Source organism: Panthera uncia, chromosome A2, assembly GCF_023721935.1.
Source record: "Panthera uncia isolate 11264 chromosome A2, Puncia_PCG_1.0, whole genome shotgun sequence".
NCBI classification, from domain to species: domain Eukaryota; kingdom Metazoa; phylum Chordata; class Mammalia; order Carnivora; family Felidae; genus Panthera; species Panthera uncia.
In genome coordinates, this window is record NC_064816.1 from 130,531,303 (window position 1) to 130,545,869 (window position 14,567).

The 14,567-nt window shown below is 36.9% G+C and overlaps 1 protein-coding gene across 1 annotated transcript in view; it reads left to right on the forward strand.

The window, feature by feature from the left end:
* CFTR (CF transmembrane conductance regulator) overlaps positions 1-14,567 on the forward strand; it is a 182,189-nt gene that overhangs the window by 14,301 nt on the left and 153,321 nt on the right. The window contains exon 2 of the mRNA XM_049641727.1: positions 13,459-13,569. Within this exon, the coding sequence (XP_049497684.1) occupies positions 13,459-13,569 (111 nt within the window). The remainder of the gene's footprint in view (positions 1-13,458; positions 13,570-14,567) is intronic.

A 14,567-nucleotide genomic window follows, 5' to 3' on the forward strand; every position in this document is an offset into this window, starting at 1 on the left:
TTTACTATGTGTATTAGGGTTCTCAGAGAAACAGACCAATGGGATATGTGTGTGTGTGTGTGTGTGTGTGTGTGTGTGTGTGTGTGTATAATAAATTATAAGGAATTGGCTCATGTGATTATGAAGGCTGGCACGTGCAAAATCTTCAGGGTGGGCTGGCAGCTCAAGACCCAGGAGGGCTGAGGTTCCCATTTTATTCTGAAGGCAGTACACTGGAGAATTCTCTCTTGCTTCAGGAGGCCAGCCTTTTGTTCTATTTGGGCCTTCAGCTGATTGGACAAGACCCACCAGTGTTACAGAGGACAATCTGCCTTCCCCAAAGCTCATGATTTAAATATAAATCTCATCCAAAAACACACTGTAAGTTAACACATAAGTACTTTCCATGTATTAAACAACAGCAAGTAATACCAGACATAGAATAGGTTATTAGTAAGTGGTAAAGACTGTCATTAGTATGATTATTAGCATGATTATTATACTGATATTTTTTCATCTTCACCCCTAGGCTCTAAAAAGAATACCTCTTCTCTAAATTTAACCCTCTTCTGTGAAGTAGGCCCAGTATCTTCTCTGAATTATGGAGATCACCTTCCCCCAAGTGCACCTGTCCAGTTCCACATCTGCAGCCTGTGCTGTGCCATTGGCTTTTTTCTTCAACTTTTAACCTTATCTTAAATCCTCAGATATCACCTTTGTTCAGTGACCCTCTGTATGCATCATCCTAACATGGAGTTTTTCTGTTGCTGAGTGCCAGTGTATTAGTTTGCTTGGGTTGCTGTAACAAAGTACCAAAAACTGGGTGGCTTAAATAACAGACATTTCTTGTCTTACAGTTCTGAATCCTAGAAGTCTGAGATCCATGTGTCAGCAAGTTTGGTTTCTTCTGAGGCTGTGAGGGAGAATCTGTTCCATACTTCTCCCCCTGCTTCTGGTGATTTGCTGGCACTCTTTGACACTCTTTGACTTGGAGATGCTCACTTTGATCTGTGCCCTCATCTTCACATGGCATTCTCTCAGGATGCCTGTCTCTATGTCCAAACATCCTTTTTAAAATAAGGACACCAATCATATTGGGTTAGGGCTCACTCTAAATGAACTAATTTTAACATGATCAGCTCTGTAAAGATCCTATCACCAAATAAGATCGTATTCAGAGGTACTGGGAGTTAAGACTCAAACATCTTTTTTTTGGGGGGGGAATACAATTCAATTCCTAATAGTAACAGTGTTCAGAAACAGAATGACCTATAGAAGCAATTTGAAACTGTAAAGTATAGTACATATAAGGAGTTATACTAGTTTATGAACCTTTTAGAAAGCTATGTATGGGGCGCCTGGGTGGCGCAGTCGGTTAAGTGTCCGACTTCAGCCAGGTCACGATCTCGCGGTCCGTGAGTTCGAGCCCCGCGTCGGGCTCTGGGCTGATGGCTCGGAGCCTGGAGCCTGTTTCCGATTCTGTGTCTCCCTCTCTCTCTGCCCCTCCCCCGTTCATGCTCTGTCTCTCTCTGTCCCAAAAATAAATAAAAAATGTTGAAAAAAAATTAAAAAAAATAAATAAATAAAAAGCTATGTGTATCTCATCTATAGTGTATGTAAAATGACATGGAGACAATGCGGAAGATGTCAAGTGACATGATATGGGAATCGTCAAGGAGGGTGAAATAAAAAGGACCATTTGCTCTTGAGTAGAACAAAGAATGACTTTCCATTTATAAAATTTTGGCACATCTCCAATAAATAGAATGAAGGTCAGACATTTGGAAGAATGTTTTGGTAATGAAGGGTGTTAAATATGAAAATATCTTATTGAGGAGAATTACATAATCTTGGCTAGAAACTTTAGTATTATTGGCTTTATGACTCAGAACTGTTGTTAAAGAATGGTTCTTGAGCAAACCCTAATATGTGAGTTATGTCATATGAGGGCACAGTCACCTTGACATTTGCATTACATTTACCATAGACTTGAAAAACGTTTTGACTCTGTTTTTGGCTTTTAATACATTTGAACAGGAGTATTGGCCGAGCAACATGTATTTGCGATAGTATCACATGGGCTAAAAATATACAAAGTTTGAGTAGTTAACACATTATTCAGTTTTTTGGGCCAGTCCTAAACATTGGAGAAGGCAATGGAGATACAAAGATTTATATTACACTTACATTGATCAAGAAGTTAATCTTATAAGTAAAACAAACTAGCAAACAAAGCATCATGTGGTAACATTAATTTAACAATTTTGAAAATAATTGAGTGACAGTTATGTGCCATGCTGTACAATAGGAGCAGGAGGAGGGATACCTCAGTAAAATAAAGAATCTATAAAGGTGTTTGCCCTCATGGAGCTTAAGTCAAGTATGTTTGGAGATGTGAGAGATTGGCAGACAAGTAAATAGACAAGTTGTGGCTATGGCTCAGGTGGAAGAAACACAGGCGAGAATGGAGCACACAGGAGGGAAATTAAACCTAGGTTGCAGAGAGGCTCACGTATACATAATTTATATGAAACTATTTCAGTGCATTTCAGGTTTCTTGGGAATAGAAGTCAGATTTTATTTCAAGGAATTTATTAATTTTTCTTCAGGGTGACCTGATACTTAGTTGGTATTGGTACAACCCCCCCTCCCCCACAAAAAAGAGCCCTGCTAAGTGATTAGACAGGGAGAATCCTTTTAAAAATTAAGAGCCCCCTAATTACCAATGGTTTCATCCAGTGGGAACTCCTGCTGAGTTCAAAAGGAAGAGAATCTGGCTCAATATTTCCTTTCAAGTTCATTTTCCTAAAGTGTGTATGGAAGCAAGAGAGTGTGACATTTTAAGATCACGGTAATTCGTAAGTGCCTTTATAAAAATGATTTTCACTAAACTACCATGATTTGTGTTTATGATTTCTGTTTTTAATGACCTGATTGTAAAGGTGACCATTTTGAACTCTTAAATTGCTTATTAGGATCAGTTAGTATTTCAGTCCTCTATTATTGTGTGTTTTACTCTTGGGGGGAAAAAAGCTACTTATAATGTTTATGGACCTTTACCCATATGTTGCTTATATGAAAAAAAAAAGATGTAAATAATAAGTGAAGGGGATTTAAAGTAAGGTTCTTACAGTAGAGTTTAATTTCCTTGGTCAACCTTGAACCACTGGTTATCTCCATGTCCTGCCTCTGTTATGCTCCCTTTTTCTGGGATTCACAGCAGGGAAAGATTCAGCCAGCCACCTTTCCTTCTCCCTTCACCTCTCGGGAGTTTTATTGTCAGAGTCCCTACCAGTAGCATCAAAGCTCCACGAAAATGAAAAATAGCATTAGCATTACTCCACAACCTTCGGAACAGGATCTGAAACTTAAATCTTGGGGCGCCTGGGTGGCTCAGTTGGTTAAGTGACTGACTTTGGCTCAGATCTTGAGATTTGTGGGTTTGAGCCCCGCATCAGGCTCTGTGCTGATAGCTCAGAGCCTGGAGTCTGCTTTGGATTCTGTGTCTCCCTCTCTCTCTGCCCCTCCTCTGCTTGCTCTCTGTCTCTCTCTCTCTCAAAAAAAAAAAAATGTATCTATATATATATATGAAACTTAAATCTTGAGTCATGCAATGTGACACCAAAAGGGAGAAGAAAATATTAAATTTACTCTCAATGCTATAATTTGCAATTTTCTTTCTAAGGGTGAAATAATAGCAACAGAAGATTAAAACAGGTTAAAATGCCACCAATAGCCAAATTCCACATACACTTTGAAGATGGGAAATCATCCAAAGCTGGGAAGTCTGAATCCAATGCCATGCTGCTCTTTGAATCATTCTGAGAAGTAATCATGAGTAACAGTAGTATAGCAGTGTAACAGAGCAGACAACATAAGCAAGTTAAAGAGAAGGTTAAGATAAATGAGAAGCATTTTAAGATTTGACTGACCATTTATCTGGTTAATTGGTTTCAAGCAGCACCCTAGAGACCAACTTTATCATGACTGACTTTAAAAAAGCATCAACTTTGTCTTCCTGATGCAGCATGATTCAGTATCGCCCTGGGAGTATTAGTTCTTAATCTTTATCTTCGAACATTTTCAAGGTCACCTCCAACCTCCATTTTACCATTCCATCTATCAAGCAAAATAGATAAATAAACATCTTCAAATAAACCGTGTTGGTTGGAATCACACTGTATTTTTTTTTTTTAATTTTGGGAAAAGTTGCTTCAAGGCAGTAAGTAACAAGCATGTGTCAGAGAGGATTTAGTGAGTAGTGATATTTTTTGTACACATCGTGAGAGATCATTAAGTGATTTGGGTGTTGGAGATCATGAGAGTTAGCTTGTGCTTTGCCTATGGCGGCTTGTACCAAACAGATTGCTGACTCCACAGCCCAAAGCTTCTCAGAGGGTTACTGCCCTCAGGAGACGTGTGTCGTCTCCACGCCTGTGAGAAACACTTTAACAGAGAGAAATCAAATACCTTTGATTCCAGATGTTGAGTTGACTCTAGCGTGAAAACCAGGGCTTGGAAAGGATGTGGATATTTTATGGCTGAAGAATGGAGAAGCTCATTAGAGACTGTTTATTTTGGTTCCTAGTCATGGTGTCCTAACAAACTAGGTGAACAAAGAGCTTCAATGAAAGATTCAGGGCTCTAGAAAAAGGGAGGGAATACCAGATAAATGGGATGATTATAAAACAAATACCAGCAAAGTTAAATCAATATATCATCATGTGGGTGATATCCTTAGTATACCATTCATGTGAAGTATGTTTTGTTCGTACCTTAGAAAGAAGAAGAGATAACTTGTTTTCCTTCTTTCCTTCTCAGCTCCCACTGGGCATGGAACCACTTTTCTGCTCTGTTCTCCAGAATGCGATTGTCTAAAATAACAGTAATAGTGGTGAGGTTCTGACAGTCATACAAGTTTCTCTCTGTAAGCTTTTACAAATGCCAGCCAGTGACCCAGTGGCATTTCTACCGTAAAATCTTAAGGCCAATACATTTCCCTGCTTCCTTATTTTCTTGGTTTCAAATACATTTCTTATTGCCAATGGAAATAAAACCCAGAAATGAGAGAGCATTGGTATGACTTGTCTTTCTCAGTAAAGAGCTCCTAAAAGTGAACTTATACAGGATACAGCAATTTTATAGGGCACTTAATCATCCCATCTTTCTAGCCACTAGTTCCAGCGATGATAAATTTTGTGGCTTTTTTTAGTGGCTTCATGTCCAGATAGAATAAAATTAAATGAAAACCCTAGAATACCACTCTGAGGCTGCTTTTCAAAAGCACATGGGCAGAGGCTATAAATCACAATGCTTTGTTTCTTCTCTGTCTTTCAAGATGGGTAGGAATTTTTGTAGCCTTGCTTGTCTCTCAATTGCTCAAGTCCCTGAAATCCAAGTCATGGGAGTGAATTAGTAGAACTGGTATAAGAGGTTTTTCATCAGTGGTGCCCATTCCTCAGTTTCTTTGCATTGCTATTGCCATGGTAGCTTTTTCACAACTTATTTTTCACAAAGCAATTTGCACAACTTATGATGCATGTGACCAATCCTTATATCCTCTCATGGTCACTTGCGGTAGCCATCCAGGCACACCCTTATTTGAAAGGTCTTAGAGTGTCAAAGTCACCATAATAAGGATTTGCATTTCATGCATTCTAGGGGTAAAAATAAAATGTAGTAAAACTTTTCAAAATCAACACTGACAAATTTCTGTATGCTGTTTTTCTTAATAACCAGCTTTATTGAGATAATTCACATACCAGTTTTCCTATTTAAAGTATTCAGTTCAATGATTTTGGAAGAGATGTGGAACTGTCACTATCAACTTTAAAATACTTTCATCATGGAGCACCCAGGTGGCTCAGTCACTTAAGTGTCTGACTCTTGATTTCAGCTCAGGTCATGATCTCACTGTTCATGAGTTCGAGCCCCACATTGGGCTCTGAGCTGACAGGGCAGAGCCTACTTGAGATTCTTTCTCTGCCCCTCCCCCACTCGTGCTGTCTCTTTCTCAAAATAAATAAACAAACAAAAAATAAATAAAATACTTGCTTCACCCTAAAAAGAAAATCCACACCCATAAGCAGTCATTCTCTTCCCCCCACCCCACCCCGCTCTAGGCAGCTGCTAATCCACTTTCAGTGTCTATAGATTTACCTATTTCATACTTTCATATAAGTGGAACAGTGTGTGGTGTTATCAAAATTCATCCATATTGTAGCATGTGTCAGTACATCATCCCTTTTTATCTCTGAATTATATTCTAGTTGTAGGAATATACATTTATCCACTCGGCAGATGATATTTGGATTATTTCTACTTTTTTGCCTGTTATAAAAAAGGCTTCTATGAACATTTGTGTACAATTTTTTGCATAGGCACACATTTTCATTTCTCCTGGGCATATACCAGCAAGTGGAATTGCTAGATCATATGGTCACTTTATGTTTCATGGTCTGAGGACCTTTCAGACTGTTTTTTCAAAGTGCCCGCATCATTTACATCTCCACTGCCGGGTATGAAGGCTCTAATTTTTCCAATCCTTTTCAACACTTATTAATACCTGTCTTTTTTATTATTGCCTTCCTAGTGGGTGTGAGGCGGTATCTCATTGTGGTTTTGATTTACGTTTCCCCAATGGTGAATAAGGCTGGGAATTCTTTCATTTGCTTTTGGGTGTTTTTGTATCTTTTTTTTGAGAAATGTCTATTCAGATCCTATGCCTCTGACTAAATTGGGTTATCTTTTTATTATTGAGTTATAGTCCCTAACTATTTTGGATAAAACTTTTATCAGATAATATGATTTGCAAATTTTTTCTCCCATTCTTTGGGTTTCCCACTTTCTTGACAGTATCTTTTGAAGCATAAGTTTTTAATTTTAATTGTTTTAAACCTTATTTATTTTGAGAGAGACAGAGACGGCATGAGTGAAGGAGGAGCAGAGAGAGAGGGAAAGAGAGAATCCTAAGCAGGCCCCATTCTGTTACTGCAGAGCCCAGTGTGGGGCTTGAACCCATGAACCATGAGATCATGACCTGAACCAAAACCAAGAGTCAGACACTTAACCAACTGAGCCACCCAGGCACCCCAAGCTCTTTAATTTTTATGATGTCCACTTTGTTGTTTTCTACTGTTGTTTGTGCTTTTGCTGTTATAGCTGAGTGTAAGCTGTTTTTTTTTTTTTTTCCTTTTTAAATTGGTCCTAATATGGCACATTTGATACAAGTGTAAGCTTTGGTATCACAGTCTTATTTTGTAATTCTAACTCTTCTTTAGGCAAATTATTTAAACTCCCTCAGCCTCAGTTACTCATCTATAAGAGGGAGATAATTCTAGGACTTCTCTCTTGCACTTTTGTAAGGATCAGATAAAATAACGTATGTGAAATATCTAGCATTTTGCAGGTCTCTGGTAAAACTCTATTAATGTTAGCTATTACTATGATTATAATCCCAATAATAATAACCTCTAGTGCTCTGAAATTTAAACTGAAGCCAAGTAATTTACATCAAGAAGCATATAATAAGGTGCATTTGTAATGTTTTATAGACAACAATGAATTTGGCCCCCATGAAAACCAGGTAAAGTAGTTGTTATTTCTAGCAGCAGCTGCAGCTGAGAGATCTAGAACATTTTCCAAGGTCATGTGACTGGGAAATGTTACAGACAGGGTTAGAGCCTACAGTTGTTTTTTCTTCTTGAAATCACTAATTCAGTTTTTTTTTTTTTTCCAGTAATAGATTTGTAGTAGGAGTCAGGTGGCTGGAGCTTTGCAGTCTCCATGAAGAAGTAGTACCTCAGACAACCATATCAGGAGGAAAAAAGTAATTTTATGGAAAATTAATACTGATAGTGAGCATTGTGTGAGAATCATGGAGTTAGAACACATTTGACTAGAAAGTGAATGTTAGATAGCCGTAACAAGTAATGAATTGCAACTGTGTGTACCTTCTTAATTAAAAACAACTTCCTCCTTATTTCCAAAGTTATACATGCTCATAGTTAAACATTGGATAATACAGAAAAGCAAAAAAAAAATTTTTTTTTCCACACATTTCCTTAATATGCATATATTCCTAATATTTAGAAGTGTTTATCAAATGGGAAGATTTTCTATTTAATGTTTGGATTCATTAGGCATGAAGTTAAATTAATTTACATTAGGATGCTTTTATGGCTATAAATTATGGACTTCAAGAAGATTTTTTGGAATTGGCTCATGGTCTTTTGTTAAGCAGCAATTAATTATCTTTCCAGATTGTCTGAAATTCATGGACTACATTTACTTTGCTGTTCACTCATCTAGAGAAAGTAAAAGAACTTCTACAGTTTTCCTGGTAAAATTAGACCCTTATGAGTAATTAACTCTCAAACACAAGAATGGCTATCTTTAGCAAAGCCATTTGTTCTTCCTAAACGTGTTCAAGCTGACTCAAGTGGCTATTGCTTATAAATTTATCATTTTATGGAGAAGCAGCAAAAACTGTTTACATGCTTGTGGAATCAGAGGATGAGGACTCACTGACCTGACCCTCACCCCAATGCTCCAAATTTGGGGTACATTCTTGAAGACTGCAAGTTTTACATAGGACTTTTGAGAACCAGATACCATTACTTTCTCAAATGTTATTTTCACTAAAATTCACTGAGAAAAATACACCTATGAGATAACATGAAATCTAAGTTGATAAAACAACTGGACATTTGAAGTATTATTTGTATGACTTTTTTTTCCCCTTTAAATCCTTATAAAGGTGAGGATGACTTCAGGTCTCAAATCAATCCATCCAATCATAGCCATTTATCAAAAAACAAAAACAACAAATAAACATAATAAGAAAAAACTACAAAGCAAAATGGTAGAGCTATGCTGCAGAAATTTGAGATTTATTATCACAATGTGTTCTTATGATTCCCCTTCTTTCCTTTGCCTGAACTTCAACATTTTCTTCAATTAGGACTATCCAAATTATTTGGGTGAGTTCCAACTCAATGTAAATAAGTTGAATGATGAAAAAGCCTCTGGTGTATTTAAATTCGTCTGCACAAAATAGTTTAGAGTCGTTTCTACTTAGTTCCTCAAGTATTATTTCATGCAAAAAGGAAAAACGCTATTAGTCCATGCAACCAGTGCTTGTTGAATTTTCTGTTGTATTTCACTTGGCCAGTTAAAGAAAATGTAAAGCTAAATACTGTGGAAGCATGATTGTTTTATAAAAACAAAATTATTTTGAACTGAAAAGGTTTGACACTTGACCTTCATCTTAAATTCTAGCACATGAAAATGTTAGATGTCTCTGTTGGATTAATAAAAGCCAAATGTCAAATGCAAAAATGATTATAAGCTTTAATTATGTGGTTTTCAGGGGGATAGGTTTTGTGAAAATCAAGGCTTTAATAATGACTATGATTGAAAAATTATTTTTGTTATAAAGAATTACAAGTCACTCTATACAAAACTTGGAAGTATTATCTTAATAAATGAAACTAAACACAATTTCTTCTGTGTATGTCTGTCTGTGTGTGTATATTTTTAAAAAATGAACTGCTAGCATCTTTCCTAATAAAATCTGAAGCATCTTATAGTTAAGTGACTAGAACAGTGTATCTGGGTACTAGACACTTCCCCCCCCCCAAATCCCTTAAAAACTTTTAAGTTATAAAGAACTACTTACTTTAGGGATCTCTGTTACCCACTAAGTAATGATTAGCTAGTTTCTGTTAGAAATAGCCAGAACTCTGGAAACTGTCACACTTTCTAAGTAGATCATTTTTTAAAGTCCATTGTCACTATATAGTGACTGGTTATGGATGAAGGAGGATAAGATTAATTAGAGATGAAAGGAAGAGATGGTGGGAACAAATTCGAAGAGAAGAAGGAATAGGATTTATTGCTGTTGGTTATTCTAGGCGCACTTGCTTTGCTTCCAGAACCACTTGGAGACTCATTGATTTCTAATGAAAGAAATATGGAAGTAGAAATCCTGACTGGGCATTCCTAGATTCCATCTAAGTATGTTTAACCTACTTAAGATTATTCAAAAGGAGTGGTGGCTGGAGTTTGCCGTAGCTAATATATCATAGACTGTCTATGTGTAGATATCTGGGGGAATTTTTTGTTTTGTTTTGCCTTTGATTTTATATTTCTAAAATACAAAATAAGAGAACTTGTTGGGGCAGAGATTTCTTTCAATGTTGTAGGTTTAAACTCACAGAATAAATTTTTTCTCTAGAGTAACTCTCGTGATTGCTAGGTAGCCTAAGGTCATTGAGTTTAGTTCTTATACTTCACTTTAAGCCAAGTTTCTATTTCAGGATACAAATATGGGTTTACTGTGGTAAGTTTATCAGGAAACACTAAATTTTATTAATAATTATGAATGGCTAACTTGAGTTTAAATACTACTGAATATATGTGGTTTGATGATGCTGGGCTATGGAACCCTGGATAATCAAACCTAGATATCAAGGTGTAATATCATATTAAAATGGGGACAGACTACACAGGAAGCTTTTTTTCTTTTCTTTTTTTTTTATTAATTTTATTTTTTTTAATTTACATCCAAATTAGCATATAGTTCAACAATGATTTCAGGAGTATATTCCTTAATGCCCCTTACCCATGTAGCACATTCCGCCCCCCACAACCCCTCCGGTAATCCTCTGTTTGTTCTCCATATTTAAGAGTCTCTTATGTTTTGTCCCCCTCCTTGTTTTTATATAATTTTTGCTTCCCTTACCTTATGTTCATCTGTTCTGTGTCTGTGTCTTAAAGTCCTCATATGAATGAAGTCATATGATATTTGTCTTTCTCTGACTAATTGCGCTTAGCATAATACCCTCCAGTTCCATTCACATAGTTGCAAATGGCAAGATTTCATTCTTTTTGATTGCTGAGTAATACTCCATTGTGTATATATATATATGTATATATACACATACCACTTCTTCTTTATCCATTCATCCATTGATAGACATTTGGGCTCTTTCCATACTTTGGCTATAGTTGATAGTGCTGCTATAACAATTGGGATGCATATGTTCCTTTGAAACAGCACACCTGTATCCCTTGGATAAATACCTACTAGTGCAATTGCTGGGTCGTAGGGTAGTTCTATTTTTAATTTTTTGAGGAGCCTCCAGACTGTTTTCCAGAATGGCTACACCAGCTTGCATTCCCACCAACAATGCAATAGAGATCCTCTTTCTCCGCATCCTCGCCAACATCTGTTGTTGCCTGAATTGTTAATTTTAGCCACTCTGACAGGTGTAAGATATCTCATTGTGGTTTTGATTTGTATTTCCCTGATGAGTGATGTTGAGCATTTTTTCATGTGTCGGTTGGCCATCTGGATGTCTTCTTTGGAGAAGTGTCTATTCATGTCTTTTGCCCATTTCTTCACTGGATTATTGGCTTTTTGGATGTTGAGTCTGATAAGTTCTTTATAGATTTTGGATACTAACCCTTTATCTGATACGTCGTTTGCAAATATCTTCTCCCATTCCAGTGGTTGCCTTTTAGTTTTGCTGATTGTTTGCTTCACTGTGCAGAAGCTTTTTATTTTGATGAGGTCCCAGTAGTTCGTTTTTGCTTTTGCTTCCCTTGTCTTCAGAGACATGTTGAGTAAGAAGGTGCCACGGCCAAGATCAAAGAGGTTTTTGCCTGCTTTCTCCTTGAGGATTTTGATGGCTTCCTGTCTTACATTTACGTCTTTCATCCATTTTTAGTTTATTTTTGTGTACAGTGTAAGAAAGTGGTCCAGGTTCATTCTTCTGCATGTCGCTGTCCAGTTTTCCCAGCACCACTTGCTGAAGAGACTGTCTTTATTCCGTTGGACATTATTTCCTGCTTTGTCAAAGATTAGTTGGCCATACGTTTGTGGGTCCATTTCTGGGTTCTCTATTCTGTTCCATTGATCTGAGTGTCTGTTCTTGTGCCAGTACCATACTGTTTTGATGATTACAGCTTTGTAGTATAGCTTGAAGTCTGGGATTGTGATGCCTCCTGCTTTGGTTTTCTTTTTCAAGATTGCTTTGGCTATTCAGGGTCTTTTCTGGTTCCATGCAAATTTTAGCATTATTTGTTGTAGCTCTGTGAAGAATGCTGGTGTTATTTTGATAGGGATTGCATTGAATATGTAGATTGGTTTGGGTAGTATCGATGTTTTAACAATATTTGTTCTTCCTATCCAGGAGCAAGGAATCTTTTTCTATTTTTTTGTGTCTTCTTCAATTTCTTTCATAAGCTTTATTTAGTTTTCAGTGTGTAGATTTTTCATCTCTTTGGTGAAATTTATTTGGTGAGATTTATTCCTAGGTATTTTATGCCTTTTGGTGCAATTGTAAGGAAGCTTTTTATAGAGGCAGCCTACAAAAGGTTACTTTAAAGTAAGCTGGAAACTCATTTATTAAAATAGACAGCAGGTCTTTGATATAGAGGCAGCTCACAAAAGGTTACTGAATAAAAATTTTTTTTAATGTTCATTTGTTTTTGAGAGAGACAGAGATAGAATGCAAGTGGGTTAGGGGCAGAGAGAGAGGGAGACACAGAATCTGAAGCAGGCTCCAGGCTCCGAGCTGTCAGCACAGAAGCTGATGCAGGGCTTGGACTCACGAGCTGTTAGATCATGACCTGAGCTGAAGTTGGACGCTCAACTGACTGAGCCACCCAGGCACCCCACAAAAGGTTACTTTAAAGTAAGATGGAAACTCATTTATTAAAATAGTCATCAGGTCTTTGATATGGACCAAAAGATGTATGTTTTAAGTTTTTTTAAAGAGAGATGAAAAGGTTTATTTTTAAAATTTCCTACAAATTCCTTATAATATTTGAAATTTACAGATAGTAAAATTCTGTTTATTTGTAAATTTAGTGTCATAATTTAATAATTTCAAACATATTGAACATGTAATTTTTATTGATAGATGGAGTATATTTTCCTTTTTACTAAACTTTCTGTAGGCTCCTTCCTTTCTGTCCTCAATGCCATTTCCCTTGTCCCAAGTCTTTCCACCATCTGGCAGTGATCTTCTGCCACTGGCCCTGCCTAGCTGTATGGGTTGTTAACTTTTTTAGGAAAGTTTTGAGCGGGTTGTTAAGTACAACTAGTATTAAAAATTAAATGATATAAACTTATAATTAAATTACAACAAAACAAAGGGAATAAAAACTCAAAAGTTGGGGCGTCTGGGTGGCTCAGTCGGTTAAGTGTTTGACTTCCGCTCAAGTCATGATCTCATGGTTTGTGGGTTTGAGTCTCGCATTGGGCTCTGTGCTGTCAGCTCAGAGCCTGGAGCTTGCTTTGGATTCTGTGTCTCCCTCTCTCTGCCTCTCTCCCATTCATGCTCTGTCTCTCTCTGTCTCTCAAAAATAAATAAACGTTGAAAAAAAACTAAAACAATATCAGATTCCAAGTCTATATTGGAGGCCAGATCACATGGATATTTACATGTGTCCCTTTTCTCTTTGTTTTAGTTGGACCAGACCAATTTTGAAGAAAGGGTACAGACAACGCCTGGAATTGTCAGACATATATCAGATCCCTTCAGCTGATTCTGCTGACAATCTATCTGAAAAATTGGAAAGGTATGTTCATACACATTGACCACTAGTTGAAAAGAGAAATTAATACTATTAATTATTATTAATTATTAATATTAATACTCTAGAGAATAGAGAACCAATCTTTTAGATGTCTTAATTCTCAAAATGGCATATTTACAATAGGAGCATCTTATTTTCTTGCTGAAGTCTTCACCAATCAAAAATTAAACAATGAAGGGTTTCAAAACTAACCATATTCCTGATAAATGACTTTTTCTGAGAAATAATTCTGAGACATTATCTGTCTTTAAAGAACATTAAGTAGATTTTGTGAAGACTGAAGTAATATCTATGAAGCAAATTGTGTCTATTTGCCTCCCAAATATTAATATGTGAATAAAAGTGTACACACTTGGAAATCTTAAGGTTATGGCTATTGGGTATCAAAGAAATGTAAAAATTTCATATTAAAATTTTTTTTAATGTTTATTTATTTTTGAGAGAGACAGAGATAGAATATGAGTGGGTTAGGGGCAGAGAGAGAGGGAGACACAGAATCTGAAGTAGGTTCCAGGCTCTGAGCTGGCAGCATAGAGCCCAATGTGGGGCTCGAACTCACGAGCTGTGAGATCATGACCTGAGCCAACGTCAGACGCTTAACTGGCTGAGCCACCCAGGAGCCCCCCAAATTTCATAGTTTTGAGTACATATTGAATGCTAGGTATAGTATCTCCTCTCAGCTCTTGGAGGAAAACGTCATTATCTCTATCTTGCAGGGAGCAAATTGAGGCTCAGAGAGATGCTGGAATTTTCCAGCTAATGAGTTGACAGAGCCAAGATTCTAATGCAGGTCTGTACTTATAGCCTCCCCAGGATCAGTGCTTCCCATAGAAAAGTTCTCAGAGTTCCCTGTTCTAAGAGTATTAGAATCCTTTCCATTACCAGCAACAGAAACCCAATTAACTAACTTAAGTAAATATAGAGAAATTGTTGGCTTGTGTATCCTACCTGTGTGAAGGGACCTAGGTAGAGAACTGGCA